General features: G+C 39.0%; 1 protein-coding gene across 1 annotated transcript in view; it reads left to right on the top strand.

The window, feature by feature from the left end:
• The first annotated feature begins 4,308 nt into the window (after nt 1-4,308).
• Nucleotides 4,309-24,064, top strand: part of slc6a1b (solute carrier family 6 member 1b) — a 56,692-nt gene continuing 36,936 nt past the window's right edge. Inside the window, exons 1-8 of the mRNA XM_057845017.1 lie at nt 4,309-4,740; nt 5,683-6,025; nt 6,255-6,386; nt 6,634-6,734; nt 7,096-7,205; nt 12,444-12,576; nt 16,759-16,893; nt 17,913-18,016. Coding sequence (XP_057701000.1) covers nt 5,779-6,025; nt 6,255-6,386; nt 6,634-6,734; nt 7,096-7,205; nt 12,444-12,576; nt 16,759-16,893; nt 17,913-18,016 — 962 coding nt within the window. The 5' untranslated portion in view covers nt 4,309-4,740; nt 5,683-5,778. The remainder of the gene's footprint in view (nt 4,741-5,682; nt 6,026-6,254; nt 6,387-6,633; nt 6,735-7,095; nt 7,206-12,443; nt 12,577-16,758; nt 16,894-17,912; nt 18,017-24,064) is intronic.

Here is a 24,064-nt window from a genome sequence, read left to right as displayed (position 1 = left end):
CAAGGAGACGTGATGATTTTGTGTTTTCATGTCACTGTCCCAGCGTGAACATTTAGCCTACTTTTGGCACATGTCGCGCGATCCTTGCTTTCGTTTTCTTCTTCTTATACAAGATTTTGCACGGTTGCTCATGCAACCAGGGCATTTTTATCTGTTGTTAATCCTGCTATTTTTATCTACTATCCTTTCCGTAATTTGAATAAAAATGTTTCTCATGTTTTTGTAGTGTAGTTTTCTTCATGAAAACCAGAGGAAATGTGATTTTTTTTTACAGGTTGTGGAATTATGAAGGGATTTTATGGAATTTTTACTATGATTACTATATCATATTATTCTAACAAAAAACAGTGCTATCTTGATAATGAAGTAGCAGTGTATTCCTGTTCCTTATTTTCTGTACAAGTCAATAAAATATATTTTTTTCAAATTTAAAATCTTTTTTTTCCTTTTCGTCTTCTTTTTCTTCTTTTCATCTGCATGTGCCAATTTGAAAGCTACACCCAACTGCATGCAGTGACGCCCCGATGGCCAGCCAATGAGGGGTGAGCAAAGTGTGTTGTTATATGAGCACCCTCCCCACCACCAAAAAAAAAAATGCATTTCTAATCCTGGCAGTCTGATTGGTGCACCTAGCTCGTGGAGAAGAGCCTCCAGTTGGCACGTGGCGGATGGGCGGAGGAGGGTGGCTGGAGGTACGAATGGAGCTAGGAGCTGGTGCCGCTGGTGACCTCCACCTGAAGGCAAGCCTGTGTGCAGTGGAGCTTGTAATTACAGAAGAAGGTGGTAGTAATAGAGTCTGGTAAAAGGCAAATACAGAGCCAGACAGCTGGGGTCCCAGTGTCACATTCCCTGTTACACTCAAGGGCCACAAGTGACAAGATGCTCTAAAAAATGTGACAGAAGAACCTCCTGTATAATAATTGCAACGTGTCAAAGTTGTTGGCTTTTTTTCCCTCACACAAGAAGGGAAAATGAAAATTTTTCGAGGTTGGAATGAGTAGGCGCTATGTCCATTTTTATTTATTTACTTGTTATAACAGTACTGTACTTCTCAAAGTGAGGGGGTGAGTGTACATATTTTTTCCCGTACTAGAATGACGTGTAATTGCACATCCACTCATGTGGGTGGCAGTGACGCTATCATTTTCAAAGTATGTACAGTATTTTTGCATTAAACAAGAGCACACAGCAAAGAGCAGGATATATGAAGTCTCCCGAAAGCTAAGACAAGGAAATATGATAAAGCGTATGTAGCGTTTGGCTTCACTTTTAATAAGTTGTGAGACGAGGAAAGACCAGTATATTTACTGTGTCCAAAAATTTGAAGCAATATCAATGAAGATGTCATCTAAAGACTTTAGACTCCAATCACATTGATAAGCCGCTTGAATTTTTTCAGCGAAAATGTGCCGAATATTGCCAAGAATTGTCCCTTTTTATGAGTGCTAGATCAGTAAACTAGCGAGTACTGTTAGTATCATGCAAGGTGGCATAACAAGTTGCCCAGTACAAAAAAAAACATACCATAGCAGAGGAGCTGATACTGCCTGCAACAATAGACATGGTCTCGGTCATGCTGGATGATACAAGTGCTGCAAAATAAAAACTGTCCCTCTGTCCAATGACACTCGTTTTCGTTTTATGAATTTTTGTTTGGCATATTGTGCTCTGAGTTATTTTTGCTAATCAATTTGAATTTATTATCATTGATTGATTTTTTTAATTTAATTTTATTTTTATTATTTTATTTTTCTCGATCAAATAGTCAAAAAATGTCCCTTAAGTGTATATACTAGTAATAATACATTTTATTTTTAATGCACTTTACATTTGAAAAACAAATCTCAAAGTGCACATTACCATGTAAAATAAATAAAAAACTAAGAATAAAAGAATAAAAGCAAAACGGACAGAAACACAGATGAAATCAGATACAAATCAGATAAAAATAAGACAGTCAGATATAATTAGCCAGAGTAAGCTTTTCGAAAAAGGTAAGTTTTTAGTCCTTTTTTAAACGCATTCACTGTCTGCGGGGCTCTGAGGTGGTCTGGGAGGGCGTTCCACAGACGGGGTGCAGCAACTGCAAAGGCCCTGTCGCCCATAGTCTTGAGCCGAGTCCTGGGCGGGAGTAGACGGTGCTGTTGGCCTGACCGGGTTCTAGCTGATGTATTTGGTGCGAGGAGTCCCGTGAGGTAGGTGGGGGCTACACCGTGTAGACAGTGATGGGTGTGAAGGAGTATTTTGAATTCAATACGGAGGTGAACAGTATATACATTTTGTATCAGGCAAATTGATGCACTTTAAATCTTCTCTGTTACAAACAAAAACAATGTGAATAAAGTTATACTTTATCATAGACTTCATAATATATTGACGGGGCGTGGGGCAAATTTATAGGGAGCCTATCGCCGTCAAAGCTGACCGAGTGGAAACACAGACAAAGAGCTTTTTACGATGAACATTCTTGTGAATAAATGCTTAAATCCCGGAATTCTTCATAGATATGAACGTAAAACATTCTCAATTATTGGTTAAAAACAAAAAACGGACAGTTATCATTTATTTTACGTTAACATGTCGAATGTGATGCTAGTCTTTTTACCAATGTGGCACCGGCTTGTCACAACAAAGAGTTTTTTACGATGAAAATTCTTGTAAATAAATGCTTAAATCCCTGAATTCTTTATAGATATGGATGGAAAACAGTCTCGTTTCTTGGTTAAAAGCTAAAGAAACCGTGCAGGTAGCATTTATTTTACGTAAATATTGCGAACTATGATGCCAATACCTTAGCAGCTAATTACTCCATTTTATTCACAACGTTTCAAAATGCATGCATGGTACGAAAAATAAAATAATTCCCTTGAATCCTCGAACAAATTACTCCTGAGACAATCCTTCCTTTTTGTATGCAGTACAGCTTTCGTACTTTTTCAACCTAAATCCGGCGTTAGATCGCTGCGTGCGTGTATTTGAGAATAACTCCTCTTAACGCTAGGTGTGGGCAGGCCCCCTCCTCGAATGCGTGGCCAGTGCTGTGAATAACAGCGTTAGAGTTGTACGGCGTTAATAATGGCGTTATATTTTTTCAGTCGTGAGTAATCTGACTAATTTTCTCATCTTTGCAACACTGTTGCCGTTACTGAGGATGTAAAGGCGTATGTTACGACGCTTTACTTCATTGGTTGAATGACGTGAGAAAAGTCTGAGACACGGAGAGAGAAGAGCTGAAATGGGAAGGACGGAAGGGACTTGTGACACCGTTGGAAACGTGATGCTAGGCTATGTGGCTCTAATATTTCCTGACTGTAGCAGACAGCCTCCAATCCACGCCCACTTGATGCTACGCTAGATATCACATGCATGTAGAACTAGATACAAAATGATAGACTTGGCGGCGTTAGCAAATGTATAGAGAAGTAGATGCTAAATAATACACTTGCCGACGTTAGCAAAAAGCCACTATCTTAAAGCGGTAGAATTCTCAGGAAGGCTCCGTTGTAGAGAACCTTCCTAGCGAACCTAAGTAACTTTTTTTCTAAAATACTCCCAAATCAGCAAAATCTTGATTTGAATCTATCATAAAATGATGAAAAAAAATTTATAACAGTTTTATAACTTTCACATGCATGTAAAAAGTAGACAGAAGGGAACTAATGCAATAATAGGAGCAATTTTAGCAATTTTAACAAATTTAACGGTCGATTCACATTACATGACTTCCAAACATCGCAAAGGTTACTATCTAGTTATCGCAATATCCACAATTCCCCTGTGTCTAGTTAAGTTTAGTCTAATTAATTAGTCTAATTAATTAATTAACAACACTGGGCGTGACAGTGTCAGCGCCCGTGTCCCGTCAGTATATTATGAAGTCTATGACTTTATTGTAAGTTGTTCAATATGTTCTTTAATGTTAATAAGTAAACAATGTTTTGCACATGTGTGCTTATAATAATTTTATAGACAAATGATACTATTGACACTGGCAGCAGAAAGTTGGAGGCGGGAGGCGCGAGACATATACTTCTTCTACAAAGTCATTAACATACAGTACATTCATTCCAAATGAAAAAATATAAAACAAATATAACCCGAGAACATTAGCAAGCAGTCCAAAACTCTCACCTCAACGCTTACAACTACTTGTGATGAGAGAGAGAGAGAGAGAGAGAGAGAGAGAGAGAGAGAGAGAGAGAGAGAGAGAGAGAGAGAGAGAGAGAGAGAGAGAGAGAGAGAGAGAGAGAGAGAGAGAGAAGAAAAAAGAGGAGGTTAGAAAGGATATAAAGCGTTGGGACAAGAAGAAGCTCCTCTCCTAAAGCCGCTGCCGTCCATCCCGGCTGGACAGGGACATGTTGGACGAGTCCCTGTGTGTGTGCGTGCGTGTGAGAATGTGAGCGGAGGTGGAGGGGGCTCGACCAACTATGTGGATGAGGCCGCGCTGCACGTCGCTACGCCCCTGCTCGCTCCAAGTCAGACGGCTCCTTCTCCTTGCGTTTTCTCGTCTGCTGGCTGCCTCTCTTTCAGCACCCTTCCTTTAAGGAAAGCAGCGCACACCCCCTTCCGGTGTCCTTCTATCCCTCCTTTTTCTTATTCCATCCATCCCTCCATCCTCCACTCTCGGGATCATTTACTCGCCAGCGAGCGAATCGAATGCAAAGAAGATTTTCAATCGAGACGTACAAAAGTGCAAGGAATAACTTTGGGGGATTTATTTACCCAAGAAAGACAAAAGCCGTAAGTATTTCACTTTTCTTCCCTATAATTTGCTTTGAAAGATAAAACAGTTAATAGTAGCACCAAATCATTTTTCCCAGTTGTTATGGTTTAATAACTAGTTTTCTTCTCAGGAATAATCATGTTGATAATTTGAAAACATTTGACGTAAATGCGTGTCCTACAAAGAGGAAGGAAAAACAACTGTCGCGCGTAATTGCGCGCACTCGTCCGCTCCGTGCATTTGTTTTCTTACAAAGCTACAGTTTTAAAAAATGAATTAAAAAATGCAGCATTTTAATAAGTACTTTTTTTCCAAAAAGTTAATGTCTTTTTTTGTATACAGTATATATTTTTATGTTTAATATGCTGAGTTTTTTCCGTGCGTAAATGTACAGATTTGTCACTGGCGACGTCCGGTTCTTCAAATACATACAGTATTTACACCTAGCAGACCGACATTGAATAAATGATTTTTCCATCGAAATCATCAGTATGGTTAACATCGAAATTTTCGACGTCAAGTGACGTTGAAACAACGTTGTTTTATGGTATGTCAGGCGATGGTTGGGTTAACATTGTTTTATAGTTGATGAACTAATGTTGACAAATAGTTGATATATGACCATCATTGAAAAGTCATTGAATTATAGATGAGCGGGCGTTTTGGTCGAAAACATAGCGTTGTTCCAATATTGTTAATAATCGACATGACATTTAAATTTGTAACGATTTCAACGTTGAAACAACATTAATTGAGGGTGCAAAAGTGACGTTGATCCAACGATATAAGATCAATAGCGGAATGTTGATCCAACATCTTTTCAACGTCGGTCTGCTATCAGGGTATAGTTTTTTGTTTTTGTTTTTTTCCCCCTACCATTTACGCATTTGAATACACATTTGAATCCACGTGAAAGTCATGTTTGTGTGTTTAATGGACGTTTTACTATTTTTCGACAGTTCACTGGGTGGACGAAGAAGCTGCGTGACCCGACCCGGTGCTGCTGAAGTGGTGCCAAGCCTCTTCTCTTCCTTCCTTCCTCCCTTGACGCGGACATGGCCACGAACGGGACCAAAGCGTCGGACGGCCACGTCCTAACGGAGACCGTGAGCGAGGCACCGACGAGCACGGCCAACGACAAACCCAAAACCCTGGTGGTGAAGGTGCAGACGAGCAAAAAGGACGTACCCGACCGAGAGACGTGGGGCGGGAAATTTGACTTCTTGCTCTCCTGTGTGGGATACGCAATCGGACTCGGAAATGTTTGGAGATTTCCTTATTTGTGTGGAAAAAATGGAGGAGGTAATAGGAGTTGTTTTTCCTTCCAAAGGAACCTATACCGGGATTCAATTTCTCTTAGATCCAAATGTGTAGCCGTGCGTAATTTACGCACAGGCGCCTACTGAGCAGAATGCATCTTTTTTTTCCTTTACTCTTTTTTTTTTTAAACATCTGGATTATTCTATTGAATGTGAATAGTTTATAGTTCAGATCACTGAACTCTCCCTTTTTAATTTTGCCTCTCATTCAGGAGCCTTCTTGATTCCTTATTTTCTGACCTTGATATTTGCTGGCATGCCCCTCTTCTTTCTGGAGACGGCTCTTGGTCAGTACACGTCGATTGGGGGACTCGGAGTATGGAAGCTTGCTCCCATGTTCAAAGGTACATAAAAATTAAATATACAGTGTATTTATTATTATTTGTTGTTGTTGTTGTTGTTTTTAGAAATTGTACATCCAAAACAATAGTGATCATTTATATAGCTAGTATGTTATTCACAATCAGAATCTAGAAAGGTCATAAAATGCATAATCATGCTGAAAAGGGCTCAAAATAATTAATAGGAATAATATTGTTGTTTTATTTTAAATCTCATATATATATCATTCAAATGTCTATGTTGTTTCAGGTGTTGGTTTGGCCGCTGCTGTTCTCTCCTTCTGGCTAAACATATATTACATTGTCATCATTTCCTGGGCCCTTTACTATCTGTACAACTCCTTCACCACAGTAAGTATTTTTCACAATAATATGTAAATGTTACTGAAAAATGCAAAGCTAAAATCGTGATGTAGGAGTACCTACTGTAAACAGACTGCACTGAGAGACAACACCTCTGGTCAAAGGTTGTAAAACCTTTGACGGACGATGACATTTATTACTTCCTTTCCCACATAATTAGTGCTTTACACAAGCTATTGATAAATGCATTCTGGCGATGAGTCATCCCGTTTTTAGAGGGAAGCGTGAAATCGCAATGTCCCCCCTCTACCCCCACCTTCTAAAGACTATCATGGAGTTGGCACACAGAATTGGACCCGGAGGTGGGAAAGTGCAGTTCCAAGTCAAAAGATTTCCTTTTTCTTTCCAGGAACTGCCATGGCAGACTTGCGGTAATTCTTGGAACACAGACCGCTGCTACACCAACTACAGCATTGCCGATACTACAAACCTCACCAGCGCTGTAGTGGAGTTCTGGGAGTGAGTAGGATTCAGTATTGTTTTTTGGCAGCCCTTTTAATTTTCGTCCTAGTCTTTTGGACGATAATTTGTCTCAGTCATATTTTAGTCATCTCAAAATGTGTTTGTCTTCGTCTTGATTTTGTTGACGAAAACACAAGATTAATTTTGTCTAGTTTTAGTCGATGTTTACTAAAAATGTTTTTGTCTGTAAACTTGTAATTTTTTTACTCCAAATATAAATAAATAACTTAAAGTTTCCAACTATTTCGAATGAACATTGACAGATGAGCACATATTGTAGTGTCTACAAGGACGATGCCAATTTGCTGATTATTTACACTCAGGAGGATAACAGTACATAATTTTCAACTAGAAACTGCAATTTCTGGAGATATTACTCTGGGTCTTTTCTGTGTGGAGATACAGATCTTAGCCCCAGGTTGGTTTGGGGATATTTCGGGGACAATATCAGGTCACTTCCTGTTGATTTGGGGACATTTGGGGGGCGTGTCCTGGTCATATCAGATCATTTGGGGACATTTGGGGTGCGTGGCCTGGTCATATCAGGTCATTTGGGGAGATTTGGAGGCATGTCCTGGTCATATCAGGTCATTTGAGGACATTAGGAGAGCGTGTCCTGGTCATATCAGGTCATTAGGGGACATTTGGGGGCGTGTCCTGGTCATATCAGGTCATTTGGGGACATTTTGGGGACACGTCCTATTGATATCTGGTCATTTCTTGTTGATTTGTTTTTTGGCCATTGAAATTTAATGGGAAATGTGGACGTCCATGGCCGTCAATGGCATCAACATACATTTGCCTCAATGGAATCCAAGTACATTGACATCAATAGAATCAACAAACTTGGCCGTCAATGGCATTCAACAAAGTAAATGCCATTGAAAAAGAATGGGAAAATTTGGACGTCCATGGCCGTCAATGGCATCGACTTACAGATGTGTCAATAGAGTCCAAGTACATAAAAAATTAAAATACCTGAGCTGAGCCTCAACGGTATGAAAAAATAATAATAAATGAAGATCTATATACAACAAAAGAACTAACTTACATAGCAAAAGTCTGCTAGTTTAAATGCTATAAAATGCTAGCGTTTTTTTTTTTTTTTTTTTTAATGCTGTTAACAAATGGTTCAGATACATATTCCCACAAAAATGGCTAAATATACCTATAAACTAAATTACGAATGCAAAAAAAAAAAAAAAAAAAAAAAAAAAAAAAAAAAAAAAAAAAAGCTAGCATTTTGCTCAAACAAAATTTTAGCTTATTTTGGTCTTAACAGGGAGCAGATGGATTCAGTCATGTGAAATGAGGTAGACTAGAGGGCCATGTATCCACCCAAATCAATAAACCGAAATGCAAACACTTTCAAAACAAACCATTGCAACACTGGTTAACAATTAAGCAAACACTCGAAGCAGCAAAATTTAATTCAGATTTTTTTTTCTAATCGAATTGTAACCCGAGTCTGTTCTGTGCCGCCCCGCGGTCCGCTCCCACCTCTCACTAGGCTGGGACGCGAACCCGCACGCCGCGACGATTCTAGTCGGCAGGCAAGTTCGGTAACCACTGCGCCAATAAGCTCGAGCCAACGGCGCAGCCGTTAGCGACCTTAATTGAAGGAATCGGCAGGGAGGTTTCCACGTGCTACAACGGATACACTGTGTGTCTACCCGTTACACTCTCCCCCCGAAACCTTCGCTGCCGATCCCGGACGAGCCCCCATTTGTAACCCGAGTCTGTTCTCTGCCGCCCCGCGTTCCGCTCCCACCTCTGACTAGGCTGGGACGCGAACCCGCACGCCGCGACGAATCTAGTCGGCAGGCAAGGACGGTAACCACTGCGCCAATAAGTGTAACGGGTACACCCACACTGTATCCGTTGTAGCACGTGAAATTGACACTCGGGTTGTATGGGCCGCCCCGCGTTCCGCTCCCACCTCTGGCTAGGCTGGGACGCGAACCCGCGCACCGCGATGAATCTAGTCGGCAGGCAAGGACGGTAACCACTGCACCAATAAGCTCGAGCCAACGGCGCAGCCGTTAGCGACCTTAATTGAAGGAATCGGCAGGGAGGTTTCCACGTGCTACAACGGATACACTTTCTGTGTACACGTTACACTCTCCCCCCTAAACCTTCGCTGCCAATCCCGGACGAGCCCCCATTTGCAACCCGAGTCTGTTCTGCGCCGCCCCGCGTTCCGCTCCCACCTCTGACTAGGCTGGGACGCGAACCTGCGCGCCGCGACGATTCTAGTCGGCAGGCAAGTTCGGTAACCACTGCACCAATAAGCTCAAGCCAACGGTGCAACCGTTAGCGTCCTTACATGAAGGAATCGGCGGGGAGGTTTCCACGTGCTACAACGGATACACTGTGTGTCTACCCGTTACAGAATACTCGAGTTAATCGATTAATCGTTGCAGCACTATTTGCAATTGTTTACTTGTGCGTCAATGCAATCCAAATGACATTGGAAATGAATGGGAAATTTGGCGATTTTACTGTCACCTTAAACTTATAGAGACTGGCGAACGGATGTCCCAGGACACCAGCCATATTGTCGAGCCAGTTCACACACACGCACATTTAATTTCCTAACATTTCCTTTTTTCACCGCCTGCACTAAGCTTCTTCGAACCCATGTTGATTCCTCTCACAAGAAAATCCACCTTGCGTACGTCTTGCAGGAAAACAATGAAATTGCGACTCTGTCATAAATCGTCGTATTTCAAGCATGTCGCCATATGTCGAGACAAATGATGAGTCAGATTTAACATCGGATGTGCAGGATGTGCAAAAGATCGTATGTCGATGCGATCGTATGTTGAGGTACCACTGTACTGTATAAATAGGCATTGCATAGGTTTGCATAGGGACGGTAGGGACAAAACACTACCAACTCTCAGGATGCTCAAATTATCCCCACCAACTTTTAAGCAACCTTATTTGCATTATATAATGTGTTTAGTTATAAAGGTAATTTATATTGTCTTCCCATATGTTGTAATAATAGAATTGACCCTACCATTATAAAAGGTATTATTTTCATTATGTTCAGACCAACATTTACCCCTTTTTGACTTGCTGAGTGTGCCGCTCCATTTTTTTTCCCTCAAACGCACCTTTGATTGGCTGATGACCTGACCCACCCCCGACACACACATGCACGCGCACACTCTCACAGTTCAGAATTACGTTACATGTCGGCATGCCCTCCTCTGCCCGCTTCAGAGAGGAGGGATATTAGAAGCTTTTTTCAGCCAGCGGCCACTGTAACTAATAGAAGTAATAGAGCTGGCATTACCATTACGATAAACTATGTGAACTTGCCAGCCTGAGTAGGAAGCTTCTTAGGTACACCAGAAGAGTCAGCCTGTATGTGTTTTCCACTATGTTAACGATAATTAAACTATGAGAAATATAGTAAACTCTGCTCAACTTTAAGAAATGTAGTGAACCAAGTCTTACATACTTCTTCCCAGGTTTAATTTTTATTTTACTTATGTGGTCTTAAAGCAGCCCAAAGGAACTTTCATTTTTTGTTGAGTTCGGCTGTGCTTGTGGACAAAAACAGTAGTGTTAATCCTGAAGAAAAGCTCAAATTGTATTTATTTTTGTTATTCCATGACTAAGAACGTTTTTGTTATATTTGATTTATTTAGAAAGACAATTTTGAGTGGCAGTAAGAAAAATGTTTATTTTATTTTATTTTATTTATTTATTTATTTTTTGCATTCCTGGATACTTAAGATATGATTAAAAGGTTAATAATACAATTTAAATTTGTTAATAAAATCCAGACATTTTTTCTGGAAGTTTTCAAAATGTACCTTTAATAGTTTTTGAAAACAAAGGGTACAATCGGATGGTTTATCACCTGAACCAATACATATGCACTGCAAAAAAAAAAACACCTCTTAAAACTGGGGGGGGGGATTCCCTTGTTTTCAGTGTAAACCTACTAGAAATTGTCTGCCAGTGCTTCAAGTAAATTTTACACAGATTTCTTGAAAAAAAAATTGCTAGCTGAAAATGACTTATTTAAAACAAAAAGTTTGTATATTTAATCTTTACAACCTCGTTTGTCAGAAATGCTCTTAATTCAAGAATAGATATTGTTCAAAACATTGTTTGAAAGCATTTTTTTCTTGATTTAGGTGAAAAATGACCAACTTTTAGATGTATGGGCCTAATTTTTTGAGGAATTTGACGCATTTATCTGTTAACTAGCCCTTAAAACTCAGAATAAGATGAAAAAAAAATTCGACGGGATTTAAGAAAAATGATCAGATTAAGATATTATGCTGTAAAATTTGCAGTGTGAAAGTTCGTACAAGTCAAAACAGATTTATTTTGCATTAATCATTTAGCCTATCAATTAATTAGATTCTTATTGGTCAGATAAGCCCTGACCGCCCGTCACCCAATCTATTTGGTCTTATTAATATCCTGTCCCCAGCAAAAAGTGTAGCTGCAGCTTATGCTGTTATACTGTCCCTACCAATATTGAAACCAAACCTACGCCCTTGTAAATAGGGGATGTCCAATTTCTCAGACTCACATGACTTGACAGTGTTATTGTACATTTTGAATATAATCTGCATCACACCAGAAAAATCTTATTTTTTCTAAAATCATATTTATTAATGCAAAAGAAGTTTTTTTTTTTTTTTTTTTTTTTTTAAGATAAAAAGTGATTCTTATTGAACTATGCAGTGAAATTGACAGATAAAACCTTCATCATTGCATTGCATTGCATTGCATTGCATTGCAGTGAAAAAAATCTTGTTTAATAAATTGAACAAACTGAATTTCATATTTTATCAATGCTGGTACTATTTTAGTCAATCAAATGCGAGTATTTCAAATTGTCCTATCTTTCTCGAGACATCAGTAGTACTAATTATCCAATGCACCTGTATAAGAGTTTATTAGTGTTTATGTGTGCGGGTATAAGTGACATCACGAAATGGCTCCACTCGCAGGTGGTATCATTATTTGTGTTTAAACATTATTTTCTCGATTATCAGAGGTCTTAAACATTCACAATTTGCATGTTTTCATATATAATATAGCAACCGTGAAGTTAATTATTACTTGTTTTTGTCTGTCTCTTTAAATACAGCAGTTGACTATTTAGTTGATCTATTTGACTTATACAATTTACTCTAGGTCATCTTGACAATTCCAACATATTCTGTAGTAAAAGACAATTTTCGCCTCCTTCACATGCAGACGCAATATGCACCAGCTAACCGATGGCCTGGAGAAACCTGGAGAGATCAGGTTGCCGCTGGCCATCACCCTGGCCATTGGCTGGGTGCTGGTCTATTTCTGCATCTGGAAGGGGGTCAGCTGGACCGGCAAAGTGAGTCAGTCGCCGAGGACGCAGCACAAAGGAAACATTTTGTGTGGTATCTCCGCAAACAAGACGCGCGATTCATCGCTCAAGGTCGCCGAGCCATCACCGTGACACGCTGGATTACTGTGCGGGAGGGTGGGGGATGATTGAGGTTTACGTAACTTCATTTTACCCTTCAATTGTCCAATTTGAAAGTGTTAATTTTAAATGTTGTGGCGTTGTGTCATCACAAAAACCTTTAAAGCGTGGATTTGTCCTAAACCGAAATGTACTCTGCCACACTGAGTGGATTCATTTTGTTATCTCCCCTGAGTTTAAAAGTGCAATTAAGTTTTTGTGAGCCATTTTATTTTGGTGTAAGTCTTTGACTCCGGGCTCCAAAGTGGAATGATTAAATTGTGGGGCATGCTCTGCAACCATATAGTAAATGGAAAGCTCTCACATCGATGACATCATAACACACGTCACTCTGGGCGTGCGCAGCGCTGCTACTAAACATTAAAAACAGCAAACATGGCGGAATGTCAGCTTTAATTTACTGTCTTCATAAAATTTTTAAATATGTTTAATGTTTTCATTTTTGTGCCTTTTGGAGCAAAAGAAAAATGCCATTGCTTGGAGTGGGCGGGTATGTTGTCTAACGTGCTGAGGAGGTTGTTGGTGTCAAGAAAGTGCATCACTGTAAATCTGCGCTGCCCTCTAAGGCCTGACATGAATACTACATCGTTTTCACGTGGAATTGCGTCATCATTTGAAAGGATACGGAACCATATAAATGCACACATGAAATTTGTTGTATTCTCAGAGCGTTACCTTGTAAATGTCCCCTTAGTCTTTTGGACAAAAATACTTATTAGTGTAGTCATATTTTAGTCATTTCAAAAGGTTTTTGTCTTCGTCTAGTTTAAGTCAACAGTTACACAAAATGTTTTCGTCTGTAAAATTCAAAGTTTTAGTCCAGAAATAAATGAAGGTTTTCAACAATTTTGAATGAAACTAGACAAACGAGCACAAATTGTAGCGTCAGGAAGGACAACACTAACATTGTGATGATAATACACACTAGCAGGATGAACAGTACATTATTTTCACTTAAACCTACTTACAGTGGTATCAAAAAGTATCTGAACCTTTTGGAATTGCTCACATTTCTGCATAAAATCACCATCATATGTGATCTGATCTTTGTAAATGTCACACAGATACAGAGTCTGCTTTATCTAAAACCACCCACACATTTATACTAGGGCTGTCAAACGATTAAAATTTTTAATCGAGTTAATCACAGCTTAAAAAATTAATCGTAATTAATCGCAATTCAAACCATCTATAAAATATGCCATATTTTTCTGTAAATTATTGTTGGAATGGAAAGATAAGACACAAGATGGATATGTACATTCAACATACTACACATAAGTACTGTAGTTGTTTATTATAAAAATAAATCAACAAGATAGCATTAACATTAACATTCCGTTAAAGCGATCCATGGATAGAAAGACTTGTAGTTCTTAAAAGATTAATGTTAGTACAAGTTATAGAAATTTTATATTAATACCCCTCTTAATGTTTTCGTTTTAAATAAAATTTGTAAAATTTTCAATCAAAAAATAAACTAGTAGCTCGCCTGTGTTGATGTCAGTAATTACACAATGCTCATGGAGCTTAAACCCATAAAATCAGTCGCACCCAAGCGCCAGCAGAGGGCGAAAAAACACCAAAAAACAAGTAACAAGTGGACATGACACTGTGCTCTCATTTTAATCTGTTTGAGCGGGGCATGTGCGTTAACTGCGTCAAATATTTTAACGTGATTAATTTAAAAAATTAATTACCGCCCGTTAATGCAATAATTTTGACAGCCCTAATTTATACATATTTTAATGAGGATAGCATGCAAACAATGACAGAAGGGGAGAAATTTAAGGGAGACTTAAAGAGCAATTGAAACCAATTTTTACTAAATATTTTAAGTCAGGTGTGTGCCCAATCACTGATGAGTGGTTTAAAGCTGACCTGCCCATTATAAAACACACACGTGGGAAGAAATGTCTTGATGAGAAGCATTTTCTGATGTGCATCATGGCTCGGTCAAAAGAGCTGTCTGAAGACCTGCGATCAAAGATTGTTGATCTGTATAAAGTTGGAAAAGGATACAAAACCATCTGTAAAGGTCTGGATGTTTATCAATAGACAATCAGAGAAGTTGTCTAAAAATGGAGAGTATGGCACTGTTGCTTCTCTTCCAAGGCGTGGCCGTCCACCAAAGATGACGCCAAGAGTACAGCGCAGAATACTCAGAGAGGCTGCTCATTTAATGTTCGCAAAAAGGCACTTCGACACTCCACAGAAGTTTTGGCAAAACATTTTGTGGACTGATAATACCAAAGTTGAATTGTTTGGGAGTAACACACAACGTCATGTGTGGAGGAAAAATGGAACAGATCACCAACATCAACACCTCATCCCCATCGTGAAGCATGGTGGAGTGAGCATCATGATTTGGGGCTGTTTTGCTGCCTTAGGGCCTGGACAAATTCCAATCATTAATGGAAGAATGAATTCAAAAGTTTATCAGGATGTTTTGCAGGAAACCTGAGGCCATCTGTCAGACAGTTGAAGCTAAAAAGAAGATGGAGGCTGCAACAAGACAATGATCCAAAACACTGAAGTAAATCAACTTCAGAATAGTTTCAGAAGAACAAAATACACGTTCTGGAGTGACCAAGTCAAAGTCCAGACTTGAACCCCATTTAGATGCTGTGGCATGACCTAAAGACAGCGATTCATGCCAGACAACCCAGGAATCTGACTGAACTACAGCAGTTTTGTAGAGAAGAACAGGGCAAGATTAGTCCTGATCGATGTGCCAGACTGATCTGCAGCTACAGGAAGCGTCTGGTTGAAGTTATTCATGCTACAGGGTGGGCCACAAAGTATTAAATGTGATTGTTCACTTATTTATCTTTCCCCCTTCTGTCATTGTTTTCACACTATCCTCATTAAAATATGAAAACCTATAAATGTTTGGGTGGTTTTAGTTAAAGCAGACATTGTTTCATCTGTGTGATTTTCAAATATCAGATCACATTTGATAGTGATTTTATGCAGAAATATGAGAAATTCCAAAAGATTCAGATACTTTTTTATACCACTGTAGAAGCCACAAACTGTTTGTTAAAAAAAAGTTGTCCGAGTGTATATTATCCCCTGGACTTACTGACCGGAAAAGCCAAGTGGCTCTGTTTTAAGAGGACTCTCGCCATTCTGAAGCTAACGTAAACACGAATGCTACGCTAACACTAGGATTACATTGCAACATTGCATATTCTCCCTTGAGATTAGAAAAAAAATCTTACCATGTTTTCAAACAAGCAAGATGGAGTGCAGCCTATCTTGAGACGCAGCCTATCGTGACACACATCCTAAACTCCAGGAGGAGAGTGAGGGAGAGGCGCAGATAATCTAACATGAGTGACACGGCCCAAACACTGCCACCATGCAAGCTGACATACTCCACGTACAATGTGAACACCTCACGCATTGTGAACATATGACGAAAACGATGTCACATTTTCGTCTCGTAGCCGTCTCATCAGACAAAAACTGGCATTCGTCTCATTATGTTCTAGTCTACCAAACGTTTCTAGCTAGTCACGACATCGTCATTAAAAAAAAATTCATCAACGAAATATTTTCGTTTTCGTCATTGTTGATGAAAACAACACCCAAATAAGATTTACTTTTCCTTAATGATGTACAATTTATTTTTCTTTTGACTCACAGTTGAAATATTTACTCCTAACACTGAATAACAAATGGTTCAATCATGCCAGTCTGTTAGTAATGTAATCTTCCTGGACTAGGAATTTGCCTTATAACATGGGTGAGAGACTGACAAACAAACAAACTTGCAGCAGGGACTGACCTTGAGTTTCTGTGATGTTCCACGGAAGTACTTTTTCATGTAGGACACTTTACAACCAACTTTTCTTTTACTTTTCAATCAAACAATCTGCCAAGAGCCAAAATGGATTACAAAAAATACTGTAGTTTAGAAGAAGTGTGGCGACCCTTGCCTTGTGACAGGTGTTGGTTGGTGCCACAGCAGATTTAGTTTGAGTTACTTTAAGGTATTTTGTCTCAAACTGAACTTGTCTCACAAAGACTTTCTTTCCTTTTCAGGTGGTATACTTCTCAGCCACATACCCATATTTTATGCTGTTCATCCTATTTTGTCGTGGCATCAGTCTCCCTGGAGCTATTGATGGAATCCTTTTCTACATCACACCAGACTTTGACAAACTAACAAAGTCTGAGGTATGCATACCTTGTTTTTGTTCTTCTCATGAAAATATTACATTTTTATTGAAAATCTTAAATACTCTAAATACACCACAAATTCTTTCTAATGAACCTGAAAATATATGTTAGTCTACTAAGTACAGTGGTACCTCGACATATGATCCTTTTGACATCCGACGTAGAATAGCTCTCCATTTGTCTCGACATATGACAACATGCTCAAAATGCGACAGTTTGTGCCAGTGTTTTTCCCGCAAGACGGACACATGTCAGATTTTCCTGTGAAAAAAATCAACATAGGTCACAAGAAGGTTAGTACAGGTGGTGAAGAAAGGAAAACGGTGGCGCTTACCATTGAAATTAGGAAGAAAATGATAGAAAAATATGAGCGTGGTGTGCGTGTCAGTGTACTGGCTCGAAAATATGGTCGGAATATGTCTACGATCTCGAGGACGACTTTCATTATTATTAATATTATTTTAACATCGGCAAGGAAGTCACAAGCTTTATCATTGTTTTTAATCATTTATTTCAGAACTTGTGCAACCCAACGCGGCTATTGTCCGCTGTAGCCGATGCTAACAACACCACAACTCACTCTCGCCTCAGTCACACGTTGCCTTCAGGAACAGCATGCAAAACACAACCTCCACATTAAAACCCGATTCTTTACATTATTATTAATTTATTATTTCGATTTGTAGTTGTAATTTATTTGTCTTGTTATGTGTAATTGCTATTTGTAATTGTACCTGCAGTATTTAGTAGGCATTTAGTGTAGGTTTTTGGGCTGTGGAATGAATTAATCAAATTATAATGTATTCTTATGGGAAAATAGTACTTGACATACGACCATTTCGACTTAATTCTATGAAGAGGTACCACTGTATATTGGGAAAAGAGTTCAGAAAAATTGTATATTGATAGTGGGTTCATGTTGCTTAAAACATGTCTACTTGGCACTGAGAAAGCCCTAAAGAATGTAAAAGATAGTTACCTCTGCATTTGTTTACTTGCCATGTCACTGTGGTCAGGTTTGGCTCGATGCTGCCACTCAGATCTTCTTTTCCTATGGACTGGGATTGGGCTCTCTGATTGCACTGGGGAGCTACAACCCTTTCAACAACAATGTATACAGGTATGTTTATCGTCTATTGTGAGGGTGCGTGTATGCATGTGTGTGTCTGCGTCTTGGGGGGTGGCTCATTATCCAAAAGCTTTATTTGTGGTACCGTAATTTTCGGACTACAAACCACTTTTTTCCTTCATTTTGAACCCTGCCGCTTATAGTCCAGTGTGGCTTATTTGTTGATTTATTTGGGTTAATGGCAACACAGACCTCCTAACATGCATCGCAGTACTACAGATATAAATAACAATCAAAATCCATGTTCTGTGCTAATTAGTTATTCCGTTAGTGTTGCAGTTGTTTCATTAATTGCCTGTTTTGGTATTTGGTAACACTTTTTTGACAGCGGCGTCATAAGACATAAGACTCCATTTATGGCCAGCTCGGATCTTTTGCAACCATTCAAAAGGGAGATAATTTGCATTCATTAATGCTCATGACAGTGTCATGTCATAATCCTGATTGTCTAATGACAGTCCTAAGCACCACTGTCAAAGTGTTACCAAATACCATAACTAGCAATTAATGAAATAACTGGAACAGTAACTGAATAAATAATTAGCACAGAACATGAACTTTGATTGTTATTGACATCTGTAGTGCTGCAATGCATGCTAGGAGGCGTGTTGTACAACAACAGTGTTGACAGCAGGTGGCAGAAGAAGTTGACTGTCTCCTCCAAGGGAGCAGTGATGGCCAAATGAAACTCCTTTAAGCAGTGAAGCCAATTGGTTCAAAGATGTTTGTGACTTCCCTTTCTTCCACCATCGTTATTTTTTGAATAATATTTAGCTGGTACCAAGTGAAAGAAACTGGCCTCGTCTACGGGGCTGACAAATAACCACAATTAACATCATTGCGAGGCTAATCGCCGACAACATACGACGTAGTACGACATAGTTTCAAATTCAAGAAGTTTGTGACTTCCCTTTCTTCCACCATCGTTATTTTTTGAATAATATTTAGCTGGTACCAAGTGAAAGAAACTGGCCTCGTCTACGGGGCTGACAAATAACCACAATTAAGATCATTGCTAGGCTAATCGCCGACAACATACACGTATGTATGTAGTGAGAGTGCTATCGCTAAACCATATAAACATTAAAAGCCTTAACTCCATTGACAAACGACATGAAATACATTAGACTTGACAGTGGATGTTAGCAATAACAAAAGATTTTGAATTGAAAATTTCGTAACTCACCTTTCCAAGCACAAGATAGATTCCTGCCGAATTTTCGTGGACGAGGACCTGTTTCACCCAACCAGCAACGAAGTATTTATAAGCCTCCAAGCTCTTAAAGTTTTTCAAACTTTCGTGAGAATAGGCTGATTTTGTGTGGACAAGATAATTGTACAGTTCAGGGTAGCTAGCAGATGTCAGGCAAATACGGTGGAGACAGCGGGTCGAAAAACATCGATTTGGGCATCAAATATGGATCTGGCGACTGTATAGAACGAAGCTTTTCCACATAATGCCTTTTATGCAACACATCCAGTGAGTTTACGGCATCAGAAAGCACCGGGTCTTCCATGAAATGCATTTTAAATTCCTCGATCAATTGAAAACAATGCTAATACAGAGACAAAATGACGGACAAGTGGGCGGAACCACACAGCGAGCACGTGGTTTTGTGACGTCGGTGGGTAGGGTATATAGTGCAAAAATTACTGTAATAATAATATTAACAATTATGAAATTTATATGCAGCATATAAAGTGCTACAATTTATAAAAGAACACATAGCACATAGAAAAAGTTCTTTAAAATTCAGTTTAGTAGGCCGTTAAAAAGCCTTGCTGAAGAGGTGCATTTTCAGTTTGCTGTTGAAAGAGTCAATTGATGGTGGTGCTCTCAAGTGTATTGGGGGGGGGGGGGGGGGTCATTTGGAGGCAACAGGTCAAAAGGCCCGGTCTCCCATTAAGAGAAGGTTAGTTTTGGTGGGTATGAGGAAGTTGGTATTTGTGGAGTGGAGGCTACAGGTAGAGTGCTGCAGTTTGACCAGTTCATTAAGGTAGACTAGTGCATTTAGCTACAGTTGTGGTCAATAGTTTACATACACTTGTGAAGAACATAATGTCATTGGCTCTCTTGAGATACCAGTTATTTCTACAAATCTGATTTTTCTCCGATAGAGTGATTGTAACAGATACTTCTTTGTCACAAAAAAAATTCATGAAGTTTGGTTCTCTTATGACTTTATTATGGGTTAACAGAAAAAGTGATCAAATCTGCTGGGTCAAAAATATACATACATGGTCAGGAAAGTCACTTGGAGCCATTCCAAAGCAGCTGCAGGTCCCAAGAGCAACAGTGCAAACAATTGTTTGTAAGTATAAAGTGCATGGCACTGTTTTGTCACTGCCACGATCAGGAAGAAAACGCAACCTATCACCTGCTGCTGAGAGAAAATTGGTCAGGAGGGTGAAGATTCAACCGAGAATCACCAAAAAGCAGATCTGCCAAGAATTAGAAGCTGCTGGAACACAGGTGTCAGTGTCCACAGTCAAGCGTGTTTTGCATCTCCATGGACTGAGAGGCTGCCGTGCAAGAAGGAAGCCCTTGCTCCAAAAGCGGCACCTTAAGGCTCGACTGAAGTTTGCTGCTGATCAAATGGACAAAGATAAGACCTTCTGGAGGAAAGTTCTGTGGTCACACGAAACAAAAATCGAGCTGTTTGGCCACAATGCCCAGCAATATGTTTGGAGGAGAAAAGGTGAGGCCTTTAACCCCAAGTACACCATGCCTACCGTCAAGCACGGTGGTGGTAGTATTATGCTGTGGGGCTGTTTTGCTGCCAATGGAACTGGTGCTTTACAGAGAGTAAATGGGATAATGAAGAAGGAGGATTACCTTCAAATTCTTCAAGATAACCTAACGTCATCAGCCCGAAGATTGGGTCTTGGGCGCAGTTGGGTGTTCCAACAGGACAATGACCCCAAACACACATCAAAAGTGGTAATGGAATGGCTAAATCAGGCTAGAATTAAGGTTTTCGAATGGCCTTCCCAAAGTCCTGACTTAAACCCCATTGAGAACTTGTGGACAATGCTGAAGAAACAAGTCCATGTCAGAAAGCCATCAAATTTAACTGAACTGCACCAATTCTGTCAAGAGGAGTGGTCAAAGATTCAACCAGAAGCTTGCCAGAAGCTTGTGGATGGCTACCAAAAGTGCCTAATTGAAGTGAAAATAGCCAAGGGACATGTTACCAAATATTAGCGCTGCTGTATGTATATTTTTGACCCAGCAGATTTGATCACTTTTTTCTGTTCACCCATAATAAAGTCATAAAAGAATCAAACTTCATGAATGTTTTTTGTGACAAAGAAGTATCTGTTCCAATCACTCAATCAGAGAAAAATCAGAGTTGTAGAAATAACTGGAAATTCAAGAGAGCCATGACATTATGTTCTTCACAAGTGTGTGTAAACTTTTGACCACAACTGTATATTTATACGAATTGTCCCTCACATGCTTCTTTATTGTGGCAACAAAATAAATGCACAGCAATATAACTGCTTTTGCAGCCACAACCCATGCCAGCTCTCAGCTTGCTTCACTCGCTCGCTAACTTACTTCCGTATATATCACTTCATATGCCCCGAGCTCCTCTTAAAAGAGACATACATATTAGTATACGGACATTACAATAGGCTATCGTTCATTGTCATTCTGTCATAAAATGTTTTAAATAGGCTATCACAAAAATTGGTTTCACCACACCATGTCTGTCAATGATTGCAATCTCTGTGTGGTTGTGGTCATGCGTGTATGTTAGAAGGAAAAACAGTTTTTTTTTGTTTTTCTTTTTCTCTAATTGAATATACATGACCACGATGCACAATATTTTATTTTATTGTTCAATACCCTACAGTACATGCACAGTATTTGATTTTGTTTATTCTATTGTTTGATACTTTAATGTACATTATTTTATTTTAACAATTTTAAGCTACATACCGAATGTTTTGTGAAAGCACACAATATTGTTGTTTACTTCTAATAAAGGAGTGTACGTTTAAGTGCATGGGATTTATTCATTTTTATTTTTACCATGGTATCGAGAATCGTGAAATTTCAATGGTACAGGCATCGACTACTAAATTTCTGGTATTGTGGCATCCCTATACACTGGTACAGTGTATAATCAATGGAGTCCTATACAGTGATCCCACGTTTTTCGCGGTTAATGGGGACCAGAACCCGCCGCTATAAGTAAAAAAAAGTGAAGTAGCACCCCATAAAAAAATAAAAAATAAAAAATAAATAAATATATTTATTCAGATTTAGCATTGGAAAGAGAAACACAAGACACGTTTTTTCAGTTTTTTCCCCAAAGTATAATTAAAAAAAAACTTTTATGTATATGTATATTCTAATAAATGTTTTATAAGCATTTCAAATGTAATAATTATAAGTTGTAAACATGTTACTGTCCCACCAAATTATTTTTGAACAAGAATAAAGTATAAAAATCCTTGACTTTATTAAATGCTTCATTCAGTGAGTAAAAACCAAGTAAAATATACATGTGTGTGTATTGTTTTGCACTTCCGATCCGATACCGATACTGGCCGATACCGATACCGGCCTATCTGAGCATGTGTTAAAGTTTAAAGTTATTTAGCCTCCTTACTTAGTTGTCAGACTCATGTTGAAAAAGGTTTTAGTACTCTTGATAACAACTACCCAGCTGAATTAGGTGAGTTTGAATAACACACAACGGTTGGTAACAAGAAACCTGTTTATTCAATGACAAACACAAAACATTATAAATAACAAACAGAAATGGCATAGTCAGTCAGTAGAACGTGCAAATAATATTGTAAACTGTCTTAAAAAAGCAAAACACACAAACACCCTCAGTGGAAAATCCCACAAACCCCCCAAGCTATTAGATGCGTTTAATGTTTCGTGCATTAGTTACAAAAATTGTATAAAAAAGCCTCTCACGTTTAAATAAACGACTATTTCACTACATTTTAAAACAGTAAATAAAATACTCAAGTCCCCATTCTGTATCAGCAGCTTTAAACTACATTCAATTTATTTAATTTTGTGGATCAACTGTTAAAGTTGTTAAAATTGCTCCCGTTATTCCATAATTTCCCTTTTGTCTACTTTCGACATGTGAAAGTTTTAAAACGATTTTGAAGATACATTCAAGTCATGATTTTGCCGATTTAGGAGTACTGTATTTTAGATAAAAAGTTAATTAGGTTCGCTTGGGAGGTTCACAACAGCCTACTAGGGAAGTCTCCTGCTTTAAGATGGCGGCTGTTTACTAACGCAACTAGTTTTCAATACTTCAATGTTGCTAATGCCGTCGAGTCCGTCATCATTGCATCTAGTTCTATATACATATGATATCTATTATCTACAGTAAAACGATGTTGACATAGTTTGTGTAGCGGCTGTCAGCAGCAGTCAGGTATTCTTGTGGTTTTTATCCAGCGGCATGAGTTGAGCTAAAGCCGTGAGTTGAGCATTGGAATTACCGGGGTCTGTGACAAGCATGAGGTTTACTCTCGGGACGCAATCCGGTCCGTTTCTCATTGTGTCCCGAAGACCGCGCTGTGTATTAGTTCCGCTTTACTTGACATATTTCAATAATCGGAATTTGGATGTTTGTTAATCGTTCTCGAATCTTCCACGGCCGAATCGCTCAAGGATGTAATGACGGATGGGCATGTTGTACCGTGGTTCTAAGTGTTGGATGGTGCGTCTTTACTCACGAGAGATAATGGCTCGTCATCCAGAATGAATTCTTCGGCAATGAATCTTGTTATTCCCTGGGCTTTGGGACGTCGAGTGCCAGTTTGTCACGCATAGCAAAAGTTTCTGCCAGTGTTAGTTGCTCAGGACCTTTCTTTTTGTCTTCGGTTTTCTTAACATACTTCTTATATTGTTTGTGGTGGTATTTCGCTAAATGCTTGATTAGGTTGGTTGTATTAAAACTTCTTACCGTTTTACCTCCACGCTTGACTTTATTGTGGCATGTGTTGCACTCTGCCTTTTCATCTTTGTCGTCCTTTAAGGTGAAATGATCCCAC

The sequence above is a fragment of the Corythoichthys intestinalis genome, chromosome 9 (genome assembly GCF_030265065.1).
Source record: "Corythoichthys intestinalis isolate RoL2023-P3 chromosome 9, ASM3026506v1, whole genome shotgun sequence".
Classification (NCBI taxonomy): domain Eukaryota; kingdom Metazoa; phylum Chordata; class Actinopteri; order Syngnathiformes; family Syngnathidae; genus Corythoichthys; species Corythoichthys intestinalis.
This window is presented reverse-complemented; position numbering and strand designations above follow the sequence as displayed.